Genomic DNA, 20,891 nt, shown 5'->3' on the forward strand with positions numbered 1-20,891 from the left:
TCATTTGGGATTAATATGAATAAATCGATCTCTACAAATTCTAAACCAAAGTTTTAATGATAAAATGCAAAGTAGAGATGATGAGAAACTGAAAATGAACATGCCAACATAGGTGATATGAGCATATTCAACAGATAGCTTAAGCACGATAAATACATCCACACTTTTTTTTTTGGTGTGCACTGAAAATTACATTGCCACAGGGTCATCAACATGTGTGCCCTGTTCATTTTTGTATTATATAATTTGACTTCACTAGTTAAATTGAATGCATGCTTTTTATCATCTTTAAAGTTCAAACCACAAATTATAGACTTTTTAAACACACCTCCTGAAGGCAAATCTCCGAGGCTGTCAAGCTGCTGAGCAGGCCAGATGCCTTCACCTCATCCAAGTCGTGCCAGAGAGTACAGGGAGTCACTCTAATTGGCTGAGATGAAGGTGAGGATGGAGGGGTTTGTTGAAGGGATGCATTTTCCAAGTTGGAGCAAGGTTTAAAATGAGAATGCAGACTCTGCAGGTGCTCGGGGGTAATCAGCGCAGATACAAAACTCTCTTTGAGTCTGTACAAGTCATCTTTGACCGCCTGCAGACAGTAGTCCTGATACAGTGGGACTGTAGAGTCAAAGGAGAGTGATTGGCAAGCAAGTTTATACTGCAATAAAAGGTTTAACTTTCCAACAACTGACCCAAGAGACACCCACACGATAAACATAAACTTACAAATATGAAGGTATTTTGACTGGAATGATACGCTCGGTACTTCCTCCTCAGATGGCTCTGCATCTCTGAATTTTTAAGAGACATTAAGTAAAGCCTTCCCCATGATATGAAAATGCACAATTTATTTTACCCTTCATCATCCTGATCATCCACTGGGGAGAAAGCTGAGCTGTCTTCCTGGAGTCCAGGAGTAGAGAACAGTTTGGGCACTGGTGAATTAATTTTTTTCAAATCCCACGTGCGCATTAACGCCACTGACCTGAGAGCTGCAGACATGTCTATGGAAGGACTATGACAGGACAAGGATACTGAATCAACACAATCCTGCACAAAAAAAAAAAAAAAAAAAAAAGTACTATCGATTTCTAGCTGCACATTTTGACAGCTGTCGTTCTCACCCGTTGTCCTCAAGCTGATTCAGGGAGTCTGTGCTCTCACCAAGACCTCCAGCATGCAGAGGAGAAAGCCCTGAAGAAATCTGTTCCATCTTCAAGGCTGGCATTTCTGGTCTCATATCACTGACAAGACGACCATTTACAAAGCAGAAGTTTGGATTAGTGATGCTGCTGCTTGTCGAATGGTGACGGTTTTCTTCTCTGCAGTTAAACTCAGCCATGACGCTTTAATCTGGATCTGTTTTCTCAAAATATTCTGCCAGAGACTTCTTTCAAATTCTGCCCAAAATGCAGATGTGGATGTATCCTTCATCTGCCTCAAAGCCACTCAGACTAAATAGCCTCTGTTAACTGCAGGTAATCACACAAACTAGAAGCAGCTGTGTTTTTCCCCCTCACACAGAATCACTCAAACCAAGGATTTAGAAGAGCCACTGCTGAATGTTTTGACATGACAAAAGCTCAATTATGTCTTCAACAAACCATTGCATTGTCTAAAAGCTCACTATTGCAGATTATATTTGCTACACTGCTTACTATGCATAAGAAAAAGCAATCTTCAGATTTTAGAGAACCTAATTTTAGCTTGAAAAAAGATTTCTGACACACAATTTATACAAATCCTAGTTGAATTTTATTTGCAATTTAAAATTCCATACAAGATAAAAGTAAATAATTCAATCTGCCTGAACATTGTTGGTATATGACTCAAAAAAATCCATTAAAATTCATGATGTATGACGTATTGATAAAACATCTGACAGCCGTGAATGGCCGTATCCTAACAGATTACAAAAGAAAAATGGATGTTCTTAAGTATGAACACACACTATGATGATTTGACACAAAATAAAGGACTTTCGGAACAGGAGCTACAAACAGTTTTGTAATCTACACATGGCAAAGCTTTCAAAGTGTGAAGAATGATACATACAGTACAATATACCTTCTGTATTAGACATACTGAATCAAAAAATGCCGTCTATGATCATACTTCAACAAACACACTTGATATTTTCGAGTGATAATGACTGAAGGTAGGGGATTCCACTTATATGTGGAAATTTGTAAACTTGATCAAAAATGATCAACCCCTATAAACTGCAGTTCTCACAATACTGCTTTTCCATCATTGGGATTTGATTTTAAAGTTGAAGGAGCTACAAACATTTAAAAAAAAAAAAAAAAATCGACATGAGGGTTTACTACTCATATTTGTGCTGAATGAGCGAAGTTCACCAGAAAGCGCTGTTCTGGTGGAGGGAGCAGCTGCAGCACTGCTCCGCTTCAAGATTGTTTTATTGACGACTGACAAATTAAACTTGTATACAACAATAGTTCTATGACATATCAAAGGGGAAATTATAATATTTAATGATTCAAATTTTCAATCATACATTTGTCAATGTTTAATGACAAAACAAGAAAAAAAAAAATCAATCTATGATACCAAATTTCTAAAAACCAATGAAACGGGTGGGCACCCAAAATATCTGCATGCAAACACACCTCACATATCTTTTTTTTTTTAATCCAGAAAAGTATCACCAGTCATCCTGTTTGTTCTTGAATATTCTGTACGACAAACCAAGAGACAGCATTTCCCTGTGGCTTTTTACGAGCTCCCTGCTAAAAAGGGGCTGAGACATCTGGATCAGTAACAAGGTATAAATAAGACAGATGCTGAGTTGGGAGGCTGGGGACTCACATGATTGGTTATGAGTCTAGGTGGGCACAGTGATACTGCGGGCTAGAAGTGCCAGCAAGGCCAGCTCCACAACCCCGTGAGCTTGTTCCAGCGCCTCTGCAGCCTCCCTGGCAGAAAAGCCTGCTGCCTGGATTCTCTGGATGTGCTCAGCTGGAAACTGTTCTATAAAGGGAGCTGGAGAAGGGAGAAGATGGGCTGGAGATGAAGGCTGGGGGGCCTGAGCAAGAGGAGGAACAGAGGAGGTGCTCGAAACTTCCTCCGGTGAGCCCACTGCCATCGACAAAGGGCTGAGGAAAGTGTGCTCAGTCTGGAGGCCGAGAGTGTCCGGGGTGTTGGTGCCAGAGGCTTGTCCGTCTGCAATCCCTCTCCCATGCTGCCCTTCAGGAGGCTCCCTGAACTCGAGGTCCCCTGCAGGATCAGGAGGAACCTCTGGCTTAGGCTGAGAAAAGCTGATGTTACTGGCCTCCTCCTGCCCGTATCTATCTGCCCTCCTCTCCCCAGAGCCATCTGGACACTGCAGTGGTCCTTGCCGCTCCACAGTCTCTGCTGCATCCCTGCCCAGATGATCATCCTGGCCACAGAGGTCGGGCACAAGACACTTAGATGGTTCCTCATCAGACACAGCAGCAGCATAGTTGGCTTTGGCATCGCTTGGTTCTGCACCGGCTGTGATGGCAGTAGAGGGGGTAGGCCGGGGGTTTTCGGATGTCGGGGTGCATGGCTCGGGGGACGCCTTGTCGGTGTCTTGCCTGAACGGATGTGACGGGGAGCAGGAGGAGCTGCGGTTTTGGGACTGAGCGTGGTTGTTGGATACCAGCAGTTCATGGAGCTCCATCAGAGCAGCTGCCAGCGAGGGGATGCTGTCAGAGCTGGAGCAGCGCTCTCCATCAGGCTGGTCCCTCTCAGAGGACACCACACCGTGGGAAGCAGTTGGAGACTCCATTTCAACCGAGTCGGGTTGGCTGAGAGCACCTGGACAGGCTTCTGTGGTATCAGCTGCATCAGACTCGGTCGCCTCCTGCTCCATGGGCTGAATGGGGGAAAGCAGCTCTGGATGGGAGCACATGGAGCTGTTCACCACTTCATCTGATTCAGCATCCTCCTCCGCATCTCCAGGTTGTACCTCACCCCCTGGATCCTGGGATACTGTGGTCATGTCTGCAGGAGGGGTACATGTTTGGATGACATCTGTTGAGGGACTGGGTAGAGGGGGCACTTTGGAGTTACTATGGAGAGGCAGAGGGTGAAGGTGGACAGGGTGAGGTGTAGAAGCTGCATCCTCTGCTGAGGATGAAGGCTGAGGAAGCTCCTGGAAGCCAGGTTGGGCCTGACACTGCCCGAGAGCTGAGGCCTGCTCCATGGCGGCCGGAGCAGACTGAGAGCGATCCAGAGTCGAACTCAGGGGTTGACCAGAGGAAGGGCTTTGGGCAGGGGAGGCAGGTGAGGACATTTGGTCTAAGGTTCTGGGTAATGTAAATGGTGGGGGCTGCGGTGAGGTAGTTTGTCCATCTGCAGTGTCTATTGTAAGAGAAAATATAACTGGGAATTAAACAACTGGGATGTGCATTAACCCCATCAGCGAGTGTTACTTTGAATAATGGACAGTTAATAGTTTTAGAAACAAATCAAAACACAAATTTTCTTACTAAAATGTTGATCATTTTTAACAGTTATATGTATTTACAATAAATACATGAACAAGTAAAAACAAAAGTACAACATCTATTAACTGACCCAGCAGCAAAATAACAGCAAAATAAAAGAAATAAATAGCAATGGACTTAGCACTGGCAATGGACTTGTGAATTTGCAGTACCTGGTTGGTAGGGCCCTCTCCAGCTGTCTCCAAATGCATCAGTGCTGTCCTGCTCAGGGGTTAGGGCACACCACCACACACATCATGCAAAGGGACGGAGAAAGTTAGCAGTCACACACAGGGCATGCACCAACCTATCGGCCTTTTCACACTCACAGATGTGAAAAGTGTCATCCAAAAACAACTTGAGTTTCAGTCCTGACAAAGAGGTCACAGCGTAATCACATACCTGTCACTAAACCTCAGAAGGCCTAAATGAGGTCACGTCTGTAGAACATCTAACCATAATCATGATTCATTCAACCAGGATGAAAACAGTCTCTTCTAGAGTGGAGGACTGCATCGAACCCCAACATGGCTGCTGCACCACAGCGCCCACTCTGAGCTTGAATTCACTGCACGCCTGCTGCTGCGTTTTATTGGAATTCCATTTGCAATTTGCAGCTTTTAATGCACATGACTGGAAACAATAATGAAGGCTAAGTGTGGCGGTTGCAAACACGATACTGTCAGCCTCAAAAAGCATTAAAGGGAAGCACACATGCTTCAACAAATTTTCTGAATGTTACACACCTCACACTGGCAGAAAAAAGCTCTGACAGTTCCCTTAAACCAAAGTAGGAGGAAATACGGAGAAACTCCTCTAGTAGTATGTAACTTTATTCTGCAGTCTTGTTATATATGATGACATATATAAACTAGAAAAGCACTCAGAGAGCGCAGTAGTCCACCAAGGCTGATCAGTCATTGTATCATTTCCGACGGCTGATCTTTCGCAAATCCGTACATTCAGACTTTAAGCTGCATCACTGCCAAAATCTAATCAATTGGTCTTTCTGTCATTTTTGACCTTCCCTGAAATTTTCATCCAAATCCGTTAATCTGTTTTTGAGTAATGTTGCTGACAGAGAGACAGACAGACAGACAGACAAATCAATGCTGATTGTCGCATCACTCCACCTCCTTGGCAGAGTAATAAATGATACCTTCAACAATCTACCAGACAAGAATGTCAGGTACACAATAAGTTAAACACCTGATACTTCACTGCATAGATATGAAAATCATTACAAAATCCTTTATTTCCACACAGAAGTCTTGCCCAGCTGACAGACCAATTGGCATCGCTTCACCTGTATATCATCAGTGTTCATATGTCATCAAACACTGACATGGCAAGACATCATCTAGCTACAATCAGCCAATATTTGTATTTTCCAATGCTAACATTTGTGTTAAAGCAACTGTATGAACCCAGCCATGTGCATGTATAGTTGTTAAACATTATAACCACTAGAAAGCTATCTCCTCCTTGAAAAAATATCCTAATGGTATTTTATTCATCTTAGACAGGGCAAGTCTTTGGTCTGAAACACTGGGAGTCATTAAAGATGCTTAGTAATATTGATGGCAGTGTCATTAGCATGTCGACACTTGGCAGACATTTGCAGTCCCAAAAAAGAAAAGGACACTGTGTCTTGAACCCACGCAGTTTTTGGGAAATGCTATTTAGATGAAGCAACTGCTCCGTCTTATTTTCGATTACAGGACGTTCTACTTCCAATAACAAGCTACAGATGTTGTGCTTATGGCATACTTTGTTATATTTATGAGATTATAAGCCACAATGAGGCACGATTTCCGATATAAATCGTGTTTACGAGAATACATCTTCTTTCCTAAGTGCAATACGTTTTGCACCACTGCCATTAAATCTGCAGATTTTGTTTTTTACATTTCGTGTCTTGTGTTCTATTTTCTAGTCCATACAAATAACCACCTACGTCTCTGTTAGCACTACATGTTCTTTTCGGTTTGTCTATGTAGGTGGCTTCAAGTGCTGTTCTCACACTCTTGGGAGATCCATCTGCCCTGTTGTTTACAACAGAATCTGAAATAAATTAAACAGTCCCTCTGTACTCACTGCTATAAAGCACACTCTGCACTGTTTTTTCATGAGCACTGATGCCTCCTTTCAGTTTCTTTTCTCTGAAATTTGCCTGAATATAGGTACCTGTGAGCACTGGGAACAAAGACAACATTACTATCACTAATGTGCAGTAAGAGTGCAGCATCTTTACAACACTTATATGAGTGCTAAACAATCCTAATAACCAACATACAGAAATTAGATTTCCAATCATGAATGCTTGTTTACCTTTAAGCCTAAAAAGTTTAGCCTAGATCTCATTGTTCTTCTTTATTTTAAAAAAAACACGCTTTTATTCACCTGACAGACATCGCCCAATTTCCCGACCTACACCTTTTGTGAAACACATTTAATTTGCTGAGGTGATGACATGAAGTGATTATGTGACTGAATATTCAGATGACTGCATAAATGGAGTTGAGAGTAAGAAGCTTTAAGTGGCACATGCAAAGGTAGTTCCAACTGAGCTGAAAAAAGCTCTACGAAAAACAGGCTTAGGTGGAGAGTCGATTTCTTACCACTTTCCTGTATGGACCTCTGCAGTGCCTCCGCCAGTTCTCTGTCGGCTATCTCATCTGGACGAGTTTCTCCGCGGCCCTCTGCTCCGTACGCTAGTCGGGCACACTCTGGCAGCTCCGCCTCAGAAAGGAAGCGAGTTTCAGTGCCCGTAGTTCCTATTAGGAGCACGCTTTTCTTCAGGTCGATTGAACACTACAAGAAAAAGAGGACAAATGAGGCTCCCAGAAAATGTCTAGCTTTCTTGTACAATAAGTACACAGTGAACACAAAATATAAGACCTATAATATTACTGTGCTCAGATTAAAAAGAGCTCACACCTGGTGTCTCTTCAGCATGTCCAGGCCAAGCAGCATGTCCATTGGCTGGTCCTCCAAGATGGAGAAAGAACAAGGAAGGAAATCTCCCTCTATCTGGACCTGAGCTGGATAAGTGCAACAAAAAGTTTCAAATAATAATCAAGTAATAAATCAAGTTTGGGAAATTATTCTACCCACACAGAGTCATACAAAGTTCAGCAACAATTCCTGTTTCTTCATGCAGTTTTAAAGATTTGCTAAAAAAGATACGTGCCATTTCATAACTACAATTTGTAAATGATCACTACAAACATATATTTAAATCACAGCTATAGTTTCAAGTTTTAGCAAGCCAGTAACTGCTGAGCTAGGCTTTCTCACACAACACCACATCCTACATTACTGTGTTACAAACTCGTCTGGTCTTGCTTTTGAAAAAAATGCAGTACTGCTTGTACTTGAAAAATCCTGACACCAACCCAAATGAACTCTGCCAATGATCTTCTGGGTTCCCACTCCTTTGGCGATCCCAGCCCAGCGTCGGTCCACCAGTCGCATGATGTTACAACGCTCTGCACACGCTTGGCTCATGATGGTCATCTGGGCTCCTAAAAATAAAGAAATCAGGAAAAAAAAAGAGAAGAGTAATCAAGAATTGCCTGTACAATGAAGAAGGGAATACAATCCATTTAGAGCAATAAGATTCTGTGCTCAAGGATGAGGATACTCTTCCACATCTTGGCTGGTTAAAACCATTCTTGTAAGGATCACAAAGAGGATGAAATAACATGCAAGAAGCTCAAATCGATTTCTTTGGCAGGTGTCTTGGTTTTCTCGGGTTGTGAGCTGAGATCGCAACCCACTGAAAGAAGCTAGTTGTACTTCTACTGGGTTTTATGTGTGTTTTTTACTTCGACTTGTAACTGACAGCAGCTACTTAGAGGTGGCCAGTCCATCACAAGGCCAACTAAAATGTGGAATAGTGAAAACATGATCAGCAGCAAAAAATATATTGTGTTTGTTTAGCACAGAGAAATTAACTAAGAAAAAGATCAGGAGTATAATTGTGTAAAATGTGTAATGTTGCTACACATGTAAGTTAATGGCATAAAACAAGCCAAAAGTATGCTAATTTGGGGTCGAATTGTCGAGAGGAAAGAAACATACCACATCATCACACATTTTTTGACATACAGAAACTTCAAATCAGACTGCTACTGTGGCTGATACTGAAGACCACACTGAGGGCTGCATGACCTTTCATACTGATACTAGCCTACTCACACTTCAACCACGGAAACTAAACGACTATGTACCCCACCAACATTTCTGTACCACTCCGGTTCTTGCCAACACACTTGTAGCTACTGCGGTTATCAGGATTTAAAGCTCATTACCTGAGTCAACAAAAGCTTTCACAGGGTGGCCATTGACTTTGCAGTTAATGTACAGCATAACCACCTGTCCAAAGCTTTCTGGGGCCTCCTCCATTGCAATGGTCATGTTTTCTTCCACATTGTGCTGCCTGGAATATGCAAAAACCTAATGGTAAGACACTTAACTTGTGAAACATGAGGAATATTAGATGTTGTTAATGTTTCCAACTGATATTCTATCTCTGACATGGCTTTTAAAAAGTCTTTCCATACCTGATGTCCTCTTCAATTTTGCTTGGGCTTCCAAATCAAAAGGATCAGCAGTCAGCAGTCTGATCCTCTCTTGCTCCCTTCTGGCTCGATCCTGCTGTTGCTCCAGCAGCACTTTGGTGAAACGCTCTGAGGAAAAACAGTTCTATCAATGTGACTGATTCACAAAATTGCGGCTCAACACGTCAATTAGCTGTCTTTGCTCACCTAAGTCTCCGCTCAGCAGGGCCTCAGCAAGCGGAGGGTTTCTCTCCTTGAGGAGTGAAAGCTCATGCGGGTTGGATAAAAGCATCTGCTGAAGTAAGGCGGGATCGTCCAACCCCTGAGGAGAGGAGCCACGGAAGGCCATTGGCGTGGAAGGCTGTGGGGCGCGCTGCGGCGGCGGCTGCGACTGCTGCGGTGGCGGCTGCGGCTGCGGCTGCGGCTGCTGCTGTGAAGCCTGTTGCTGCGGCCTTATGGCACCACGTTGACTGGTCGAAGAAGAGGTGCTTGGAACTGTGATGGAACGAAAGTCAATATGGGGAAGACCTACAAAGCACAGGGGATAAAGGATGAGAGGTTAGGATGATGGACGCAGAAAAAAACCTTCTGCTCAAATTGACAACGTATGAATATTCTCAGGTTTTCAGTATTTTAACATTATGTTTCTCAAGATTCTTTCTATTTACAGACTCTAGATTGATGCTGAGACACTATGACTTATTTCTTTTCCCATGAAATACTTTCCTCATACTTCTCATATTATCTTATTCAACTCCTGCCATGATTAAAAAACAAAAAACAAAAAAAACCTGTGGGACTACTTTGCTAACTTGACCAGAGAGCCTCTTCTGTCACCTGATCATTTTGGCTGTGGTTTTACCTGGGAAGGCTGGCTGAGTCGGTGGTGGCCTTCTGTCCGCTTGCCGGAGAACCACCACATCTCCATCCTTAACACCATAGGTCCCCAAGGCACGAGTGGGGTCTTTTAGGGGCTGTTCTACATATGTGATCTGAATACAGAAAGACACAGAATATTTCATTAAATCAAAAATCAACACACATGGGCACTCACAAGTCCTGCTCACATTGTGTTATAAAGGGACATGACTATACAGCTGTCCCACTTGCTTTTGAAAATGCCATTTTTTATTAATCCAAATGACAAAAATGCTACAACAGCGTTTATCTGGCTTGAACTTGATACAAATACAACAGCTACCTGAAAATCCACAGTTACTACTCTCTGCTCGACTGGTGTCAATGCATCACTGCATTTTATGATCTTCCCTTTCAGTTTTCAGCATGCCTACACACATATTGCTAACAGACCAAACTGTAGGAATAATGGAAGGGTTGTAAGGTCTATTTGAAATGCTGTTTTCTCAGGCAGTAGCAACAGATTATTTTATGTCTGTAGATGTATAATGAATGATTACTGTCCTCACTGACTAATCTACCACTAATGTTTTCTTCTTCATAAATTATGCAATATGACCATCAGTTTACAGTACAATAGTTTGTTGTTTTGTCCAACCAGCAGTCACAGTCAGCTGCTAGCTGATTAGAAAATGTTTTTGTATTTTAACTTGAAAGAGGAATTAATCCATTATTATCAGTTCATTATTTTCAATTATGCATTGTACTTTGTTCAAATCAAAGACTAATGTGTGTAAACTGGTCTGACAGTGCCCCAATAAAACTGTAATTAGAGGCTTTGGTAGGGCAGTATATCTATTTATTGCATGGTCAAACTCGGTGTGGCTGTGATCTTTGGAATGTAATACCGTTGCTTTATTTTAGATGTGAAATCCAATAGCCATACTTCTCCAGTGAACTTAAAAACTGTATTTACTTTTTCATATTTCAATTATGCTACAATGGATTTTGATACAGGCAGAAAGACAAAATTGCTGGTATTTTTTGCATTTTAAAAAAGCAGAGTTGCGTAAACTCCCTTCTTATTTGTGTAATTTTCTCTCACTAAGAGTTGTTCTGATTCTCACTCATCTAGACTGCTGCTGTGTAGGGGGTGCAAGATTTGCTTCATGGTAGAACAGTCTTCTCCTATTTTGCACTTTGGCCTTAAGATAACCCACACAACTCAATACAACTCGATGATTTGATTATTTTGTTTGCATGAAAGATGTGTAACTGAGGAGTGAGATTACAAAAATTGATTTTGCTTGGTTGTTTTAATGTGATTAACTTTTGTCCTGTGCCTATTATTATGATGGATTTATGCTGGAACTTGATAATGATCTGCCTTCTTGGGTAGAAGAGAGTTTATGAACTCAAGCGTGAAATAAATGAAAACATATAAGTTGCAGGTTGAGTTGTTCCAAATACATGGGCGTAGATCATGCTTGTTTTGTACCGAATCTATATCTGTCAGCATAACATCTTGAGATATCAGACATAACAAAAGTAGCTCTTTTGCGCCCCAAATAACCGTTTTAATTACGATAACTCCACAGTCCTCCATCTGTTAACTAGTCTCACAACAGTGAGCGTCGGTAGTTTGCCATTGGGCTGACTTTCAGTTAGGCTACAGCCACCCACACTGTAAAATGTGTTACAAAATATTGGGAAACAAAGGTCGGGAGATGTGCCTGTTGTCGATAACTCAAGTTTCGCAACGCCTCAATCGTCAAAACAACAAAAGTCCGATTCATGCTAGCAAGTCAGCTAGCTGAGTTAGCCCCGAGCTAAGTTAGCTCCGCGGGTACAGCTAGCTCGGCTCTTGCCTGGATTTCTCCAGCCGGGATTCCTGATTCCAGTTCACAAAGTGCTACAAAGTCTCTCAGCTCCAGCTCCGGGACACATCGAGGGCGAAAGTGGTTTCTGGGCGATCCCTCGGCGCGCAGAAACGGTGACCAGCATCGCTTTTTCGGGAGCAGGATCAGTGGACAAACCCGCTGTAACAGAACGCGGTGAGTGTAGTTCCTTGTTTCACAGAGAAAGAAAAAAAACAACTACTATTTGGAGTTTCTGCCAATTTTAACATGTATTTCAGCAGAACACGATTCAGAAGTGAAACTAATATCAGAACGAAACACAGATTGTTTTGTACCTACCGGATAAGAAGCCTGGACTGACAGTTTCTCTTTTAACAACAACTAAACAACAAGTATTGCTCAGTAGTGCCGCATCTCGTTCACCTTATTTTTTCGACATGTCGCATTACAGGAGCTGCAGTCGTGAGTAGTTTCTTCTTCTACGATTAAAAACAGCTCAAGTTACTGTCCTATTACCACCATCTGCTGGAGGTACATATGCAAATAATGAATAATAATAATAATAATGATAATAAAACTTTATTTATATAGCACTTAGAAAAACTCGGGTTTACCCAGAAGGTAATGCAACAACTATTACTATAAAACAAGAAAGATACACAGAAACTAAAATGCTCAAATCCTGAAAGCTTTCAAGAAGAGAAATAGGATTGCATAAATTAAATATATTACTTAACACCCTACACCATGATTGTTAGGTAAGTTTACCTGAATGACTTGAAAATTAAAGTTAACAGCCTACAATAACATAGAAAAATACAAATGTACTAAATTAAATACTAAGGTTGAGACTCTACAATATTAATGATTATGCTAAATCTACCTGGCTAATTTATACATTAGGGTTAGGACCCAATGGTGTTTTATAAATTACACATTTACCTGACTAATTTAAATGTTGAGGATGACACCCTCCAATATTATTGATTATGCAAAATTTACCTGACTTACTTACCTTACCGTACAATAGATAGATAGATGGATAGATAGATAGATACATTAAACCTTTATTGATCCCACAACGAAGAAAATGTCCGTCTTACAACAGCATATAGAAATAAATCAGTACAAAGAAAAGAGCAGCACAAAGTGCCAGACATAAATAGGTACTTTTGCCTTATAGAAAAATGCAAATATTTACAGAAAAATTCAGTGAAATTTTGCATAGGATCCTTACTTACATTTTTATTGTACAGCTAATTTGTAATTGAGTTGAACTAATACAGATTTATCTGACTAGATTGCATGCTATAATAATAATAATAATAATAATAATAAGCCTGTCTAGCTTAAATGTTAAGGTTAAGAACCTACAATTTTACTCTAATGAGCTACATTAAGGTTAAGACTCTACAAATGTATGCATGGAAAACCCAACAAATCCAAAGATTCCTTGAGAGAAAGAATAGAGGAGAAGCTTCTCTTTAACATAAAGAAACCTCCAGCAGAACCAGGCTCAGGGAGGATGACCATCTGCCTCCACCAGCTGGGGTGAGGGTAAAGAGGATAGAGAACAGGAGAGCAGAGATAAACAGACAAACAAACAGGATATCATAAACACTACAGATGGGTGGAACCAGCAGCTGCAGATCAATGCCATGCAACGAGACAACCAGAAATGCATGCAGAGAAGCACAGTGAGGTAAAAACACAAACTGTAGAAGAGAGGAGACACCGTGAATAACATGTAATAGTGCATGCAAATGCAAGGTAACGCATAGGTAAAGGTAAAGCATATTGGCTAGACTTTAGATAGAAACAGAAAGCTAAATAATAAAACTAATGCATGCATCTACATGTAGCGAAAGTGTCTCCTTCAGTGTAAACTCGTAACCATTGTGTGATGTTTCCATGCAATGCAATTAAGAATTAATTTTACAAACGAGAGAGAAATAGTCTCAAAAGATGTGGTTGAACAAGGCTAGATCAAACTAATGCAGCTTTTTTTGGATAGCACATGTCATGTCTAAGAGCTATTCAAAGTGTTGTACATTACAACATACGAATATGGCAAAAAGCAGCATGGAGTACCAAAACATAAATGACAGGAGTATAAAAACTTTGAATAAAATTATAAAAGTGAAGACACTAATCTAAAATAGTTACAGATGTGAGTGCAAAGTGAAAAATAATGAGCACCAACTGTCATGTTAGTTTTTACAGCAGTCACTATGGATGGGATGATGGGAGAATAAGCTGATGCAGGTTCTTTCTCTGGTAAACTAAAACAGGTTCTTTGATCATAGGCGGTACCCTTTACATTGTGGTGTTGGTTTCCTTGGATATTTCTCGGTTTCAGATTTTCTGCTTTGTTGTCACAGTGTGTAAGCACATGTTAACCTCAGTGTTTTCATTTTACGTAAATGCTGGTAAATGCATCATCAAAAAAGATAAAGCAGAATGCATCCTGTGTGCAGAGGTGTGATGAATTTGCGCTCCGACATGAAATGAAGCACAAAAAAAGTTGTACGAACTGGGACGTGGGTCATAATTAAACACTTTCAGCCAATACAAGAAGAGAGAAAAAGAAGATAAAGATTTTATGTTAAAAATTGCTTTAAAAATGTATTGCGTTTATGTGAAGATAAATCACACCCTAAATGAACAAAAACACTGCACCACAGTCTCCTAAAATAGGTTAAATGTATTCATTCATCCAGAGAAGTCACATAAACGTCACACAGCCAACAGCTGAGCTTGATTCAAGGTTTGAAAAAATAAAATGTTACTGCAACGCGCTGTGATGACTAAACAAAACTTTCATGCCTGTAGCTTTATGTTACAATTAAACTAGATAAACTAAACAAATACACTCTTACATTTTTCCGCCAGTGATTGATTTCTTTTGCATGAAATTAATCCCCTCATGTCAGAAAATGACTTAGATGTCACTCTACCATAGCTTCCCTCTTTATCCAAAAAAACAAAAATATGCTTTGCTGTGAAACTTTAAAGGTCAGAGAAACCAGTTTATGTCTTGTTATGTTACCAGTTATGTCAGAAAGAGACAGACAATGGATCTTTTTACACATACTTACCAAGAGGTTTATCATCCATCATTCATTTCAGCATGACAGCTCATACTGAGTCACCACACCAGTAATTCTAAATCACTGTTACTTTAACTCTTTTTCATTTTACTAAACTGGTGCAAATTGCATTAGTGTTTTAAAAGTCCTGCACTTGAGTATCAATAAATGTAAAATTTTGTGATGCTTTACTCAAAATGTCATCATAATTTTACTAAAATGACAGCCAGCTAAACCTCTGAGCAGAGGTGTGTTGTGTTTTCAACATCCGTTTTCAAGAAGCATGCCGGTAGCATTTGTGTGGTTGTATCTTGCAGACTAATCAAGACATGTGGTTGTTTCCAAAGGTTCAGCTTCAAAGTTCTGACTGGCAAAACAACATAAAGATACATAATTTCCGACAGATAAACCACACCTATTTTTCTGGAAAGAAAAATGCAGTTAAAGGTTAATAAACATGCCAAAAATACCTATGAAGCTGTATTTAATTATAGAACACAGCATTCCGTTTTGTACAAAACGTTATAATGGAGCAGCCTGCTGCACAAATGAAGTGTTGATGTTGCCAAAACAAATAAAGTACATAATTATTTCACTTCAGTCAAATTCACTCACTTATTCATTGCTTTGTCAAGTACAATCATTAAATTACAGATTTAAATCTTGAGTTAGAATTGTGATGAGCAACTGAGTTAAGGCATAATTCCTTAATAGAGGAAATCAGTGTTATTGTCAGGCATCATGCTTACAAAGAAGAAGCTGTATCTTAGAAAAGCCACATCAGTTTGTATTGGACAAGTTTTTTTGTGTTGGGTATGATTTTGGTGTTGTGGATGTTTGTTTTGTAAAATCTGTATTTTAAGTTTATTTTGTTGTACATATTAATACATATTAATACAACCTCACAATTTATCTTAAAACATTCTGGTCATGCAAATAGGAGCAATATAAATGTGTGTTTGAAACAAAATAAACAAAACATTCAAGTTTAAGAGCTTCCAACTACAAACCAACATCATAAACGAGTCTACAGACAAGCTGATATTTGATTTTCTATTGATTAAAAAAAAATCCTGGAAACTTAGAACTAGTAGACAGGATGATAAATTAACTTTGCTGTTTGTTTTTATCTTTGTTTTTGTTCATCTCATTTTAATTGACCTTATAATGCCCTATAATAGATTCTAAGTTTAGGTTTTCCATTTGTGAGCAATGCAGTTTTACGTTGCACGCAGGACGCGTGGGATTTCCACCATTCTTATAAGCGTGGTGTTAACCCATTTAGCTGGTTCTGTCTCACACTCGACACTGTTTCACACAGGAAACACTGTACTATTTTTCAGCACTGAGACGTTCAGCATGGGTTTCCTCAAAGTGCTCTTACTTATTTTGATGTTTAATGAACTCATTGTCGATTTGGATGCAAAAACTTGCCCTAAAGGTAAAGTATGACTTTCTTGTTCTGCCTATTTTTCTCTTGGCATATTCAAGACAATACTGTCAAATCTTGTTTCTCTTAATGTGCTTTAAGTATCTCACTGCACATTGTTTCTTTTGGCTCTGTGAAACAAATGAAGGTCATGGAGTAGTTCGAGGGAATTGTGTGGCTTGCCGTGAACACTATTACCAGGATGTGGAACGCGCTTCAGTACCTTGTAAACCATGTACAATCTGTGCAAAGAGTAAGTGCTGATGCTTTGGTAAGATGCTTTTTCCCCCCAAAAAAACTGTACTGTGACCTAAATCTGATGAACACATTCCCCTGATGAGGACACAAAAAGAAGACCTTTCTGTCTAAATAAATGAATTGTTTGCAAGCTTCTGCTTATTAACAGAGGGATGTCGTTTTGTAGATACGGGTAGCACGATTGAACAGGAATGTACAAAAATGACAGACAGAAAATGCAAGTGCCGTGAAGGATTTGTTTCCCGGGAGAAGGATCATTCTATTTGTAAATGTAACAGTGGATTTGAACAAAAAGATGGAGGTAAAGAGCTACATCACAGCCACATTTCATGAGTTGCCAGATATGTCAAAGAAATTGTCTTTTTAATGGATTTGTCTTTTCCCAGTTTGCTCAGAATGTGCAGATGGACATTTCTCATATGGCACGGGAGCCTGCCAACGATGGAAAGAGTATGGCCACTGTGATCTTGTCCTCATGCACCGTATAAAATAATCCGTTCTCAACAATGTCTGTGGTAGTTACCTGTTGTTTACAGCTTTGCCCTTTATCTCTCATTCTAGCTGCAAAACAGCAGGAGTGAAAGTTGAGGGAACCAAGACCTCAGATGTCATCTGTAATGATGAGCGCAACAGTAATGTTCCGAACCCTCCACCCCACACATACACAACAGTTGATTCTCTCTCGCGCTTAACGGCCTACCGTCCATCTGAGGGTGCTCCAACTCAGAAAATGCAAACCACAACCAGCACAGCTGCTACACCACTAGCCACTTTAAGGGGAAAAGAACAGCCCTCCAATACAGGCAACCACATTGGTAAAACACTCGATGACATCTCTTATGACAAAACCTCAGATTAAAAAAAAAAAAAAAGCATAATTATTAACCTGTATTTTTCTCATTTCTCTTGTCTTGCCAGGTATTGCCCTCCTCATGTTGGGAATTATTGGACTGGTTGCACTGACTGCTTTGACCTGCAAGCTGAACATCACACCTTGCTGGGTGAAGAAAACAGCAGTGCCAAGTATGTTGCAAGTAAACTGATTCTGCACTTACAGCAAATATAATTACATAATAGAAAAAAGCTCTCAGAGTCTGGTTACGTACTGAGAGTCGGATGAGTGTCTTCGAATAATGAAGCTACAGCCACTTAGTACACCTTGCCAAGAAATAGAGTGTGTTGAGAATATTAATTTCGTTACTTATGTTCTAATTTTGGTTGCAGAGCAGGACTCGTTCTGTGGGAGGCCAGTTGAGGAGAGCGGCGACGACAGTTCGTCCTCTCTCAAACTGAATCCCGGAGAGCCCTAAGATGAACCTTCCCTTGACATGAATCTGTCTATTCATACTGTGAATTTTTTTTTTTAGCTCAAACTGTTCACTCGCATTTTCCTTATATTGTTAGTTTCATATCAAAAAGACATCTGAGAAGTATTTGCTGTATCTGTATTGTAACAGGAGTATTCTCTATCTGCAGTGTGGTCAATATTTGACTTGTGTTGTCTTGGGTGAGTTATCTAAAAATATGCATGGATCTTACGTCACTTTCTCTTTTTTTAACTGTTAAAACAATTTAACTACTAAAATTTTGCTTTTAGTTCTTAAAGTGTTTAACATTGCCGTTCAAAAGTTTAGAGTCACCCAGACAACTTCATGTTTTCCATGAAAACTTACATTTTTATTCTAACATAATTACTCAAGGGTTTTCTAATCATCACTTACGATTAGCTAGCACGATGTACCATTAGAACACAGGAGTTATAGTTGCTGGAAATGTTCCTTTGTACCTCTATGTTGATATTCCATTAAAAATCAGACGTTTCCAGCTAGAATAGTCATTTATCACATTAACAATGTCTAGACTGGATTTCTGACTAATTTAATGTTATCCTCACTGAAAAAAAAAGTTTTTCTTTCAAAAATAAGGACATTTCTAAGTGACCCCGAACTTTTGAACAGCAGTGTACATTCTAATAATAATGATATATATATATATATATTTAACACGAAAGTTACTCTCTGTGTAATTGCAATATTTATTACAAATAGGGATCTGCAGATTTTTGTACAATGACCTGAGAAATCAAGTCACTACCTTGCTAAAATGCACATATATGTGAATATTTGTGCTGATATTGTTAATCTTAGTAAGGATTAATATGGCCTGTGACAACTCTGAGAAAAATACTTTATGAGCCATAAAATAGCAACGGTCAATACCCCTAATCCAAATTATTAGGATCTGATAGAAAGCCTAAGAAAAATGTTTAATACTGTTCATGCAGTCTTTCAGTCTCTTTTTCAGACATGTTTTTATTTTACTCCATTCTGTTCCACCAGTAGCAGATCTGTTCACAGAACGCTTGATGTTTTCAGAGGTGTATGTGTGGTTGGGGGAGTTCCTGCGAGGATTTAAATGAGCCTGTTTTTTTTCCACTGAAAGATTCCTCCTCTCATGTTTTCATGTTGGCCTTTGGAAAGATTGGTGTTGTAAATGTGAGGACTTTCATGTTGTTTGTGTCTCACAGGGGATGTTTCTCAGATCAGTACTATCAGAGGAGTTATGAAAGCCTGCCCTCATTACTTTCAGGCTACACGCAACCTTCAATCACGAGTAACTTCCTTTATACCTGTTCACTCTTTGTGGCTTTTAGAGTTTGTCTGAAAGAAGCTTCAACTGAATGAATGAATTTCTCATTTAAAAAACAATGATGACGGAAATATTGAGCTCCATTGTTTGAGTATAATACCAACACAGTAATATTAAAATACTATGGTAAAGTTAAAATCCTGGATTTAGTCATCATTTATTACCTTTTAATCATTTCAATACCTTAAAATGTTACCAATGTAAAAGTACCCAAAAGTAAAAAGTACCTCTACGTGTTCTTTAAAAATGACTAATGTATGATCACTTGTCATATATGCTAATTTTATTCATACAGATGCAACACCATTTTTTTTTTTACTGTTCTAGCTGGTCACAGTTGAGCTTCTCGTACAACTAACTAATGAATATGAGTGTTTCTAGCAGAAGTGTGCACACTGGAAACAGTCCCTGCAGAGACTTTCAGTAAATGTCAGTGATGCAGGAAGCTGGTATGTGGTTTCAAAGAAATATACAATGCATGAACTTAACCTTCTCAATGTAGGCGGTTTTTGTGGAAATAGCAGCGCGCATAGAAGCTAAATAACATGCATTCATTGAACATATACTTATTTTTATATTTTAAGATTTTTTTGTCAACTTGAAACCTCTGTATGTATGTGTGCTCATCCTGCTAATTGCTGTTTTTTTTTTTTTATTCTTTTGACCATGTTCTCTTTTAGCAACACTTGTGGTTGCCTGACAGACAACTATTATTGCAGTGAAATGAAAACATCATGTTGATGAATGTCATGGTTTTTCTTTGTTTCTAAAGGTGTCAAATATAATAAAAGTTTGATTGGAGTGATTATTTGTCTTTATATAAATGATTATTTTGCATTTTATTTTGTGGAGCTCTGTCCTTTCTTTGACAATAGGAGGCCTGCTTCTGTTGTTGAGTTTTAAAAAGTACTCCACAGGTTTAGCACTGCATCTCCATAGCACTCCGTCTTAGGTTGGGCAGTTTAAAAACAAAGAATTACAGACAACTACATATTAATGTGGTAGACCCAAACATAGCGACTTGTTTGTTCCATGCATTCTTTTTTCTTGCCAATGCCTTCTCCCTACATACACTACAATACAATCTGACTGCTTACAACTCAGTATGAGGCTATATTATGCTCAGTTACATGTAAACATAAAAATACTCTATTGCAAGTTTAAGTCCTGCATAACAATTAGATCCTACACAGATAAAAATACATAATTAATAGTTGAATTGTTAAAGTAAAAGTACTGGCTTGGTCCTTCTAACTGATATATTATTATGTATGACATCACTGGATTGTTATGGAACCACCAGGATCTAAGCAGCATGTTGCAGCTGCTGTAGGTGGAGCTACTTTAAGCTATTTTTATTTCAGTTTTACATGCAGAGAAAACAGATCAACCACAGGGGGCAGCAGATGATAACGGGGAGAGAACACAGGAAGAAAAAAAGGTTCTCATACACAAATCTGACTCTTTCTCTAATCTTTGATTTTTGGTGACGGAATAGATCATCAGAATAAGCTGCTTTCTTAAGAAATTTTCTATTGACTCTGCGGTTGTCTGCTGCATCAGGGGAGGATGTGAGGAGGAGTACAGGAACCTGATCAGGGACTTTATTGACTGGGGCAACCTCAGCCAATTTCTAACGAACATCTCTAAAAAAACAAGGAAACAGTGATTGACTTCAGGAGGAAAAAGTCCAAACTGGCACCAGTCTCCATTCT

At 39.5% G+C, this 20,891-nt stretch overlaps 2 protein-coding genes across 2 annotated transcripts; one reads left to right on the forward strand and one right to left on the reverse strand.

Moving 5' to 3' along the window:
• Positions 1-1,729: 1,729 nt before the first annotated feature.
• On the reverse strand, positions 1,730-11,915 carry ddi2 (DNA-damage inducible protein 2; the record flags this gene model as incomplete). The annotated part of the gene is given in 11 exon segments (XM_022209770.2): positions 1,730-4,344; positions 7,091-7,283; positions 7,410-7,513; positions 7,868-7,996; positions 8,786-8,913; positions 9,038-9,059; positions 9,062-9,163; positions 9,242-9,562; positions 9,897-10,026; positions 11,761-11,834; positions 11,837-11,915. Coding segments are annotated over 11 exon segments (2,784 nt in total), but the record flags the coding sequence as incomplete, so codon positions are not given.
• si:ch73-361p23.3 (tumor necrosis factor receptor superfamily member 4) lies at positions 11,914-19,977 on the forward strand. The gene is made up of 7 exons (XM_051948195.1): positions 11,914-16,281; positions 16,418-16,522; positions 16,694-16,828; positions 16,914-16,977; positions 17,089-17,342; positions 17,446-17,550; positions 17,752-19,977. The coding sequence occupies exons 1-7, from the start codon at positions 16,053-16,055 to the stop codon at positions 17,835-17,837; spliced, it is 978 nt and encodes a 325-aa protein (XP_051804155.1). The 5' UTR covers positions 11,914-16,052; the 3' UTR covers positions 17,838-19,977.
• Positions 19,978-20,891: the final 914 nt, after the last annotated feature.

The sequence above is a fragment of the Acanthochromis polyacanthus genome, chromosome 5 (genome assembly GCF_021347895.1).
Source record: "Acanthochromis polyacanthus isolate Apoly-LR-REF ecotype Palm Island chromosome 5, KAUST_Apoly_ChrSc, whole genome shotgun sequence".
NCBI classification, from domain to species: Eukaryota; Metazoa; Chordata; class Actinopteri; family Pomacentridae; genus Acanthochromis; species Acanthochromis polyacanthus.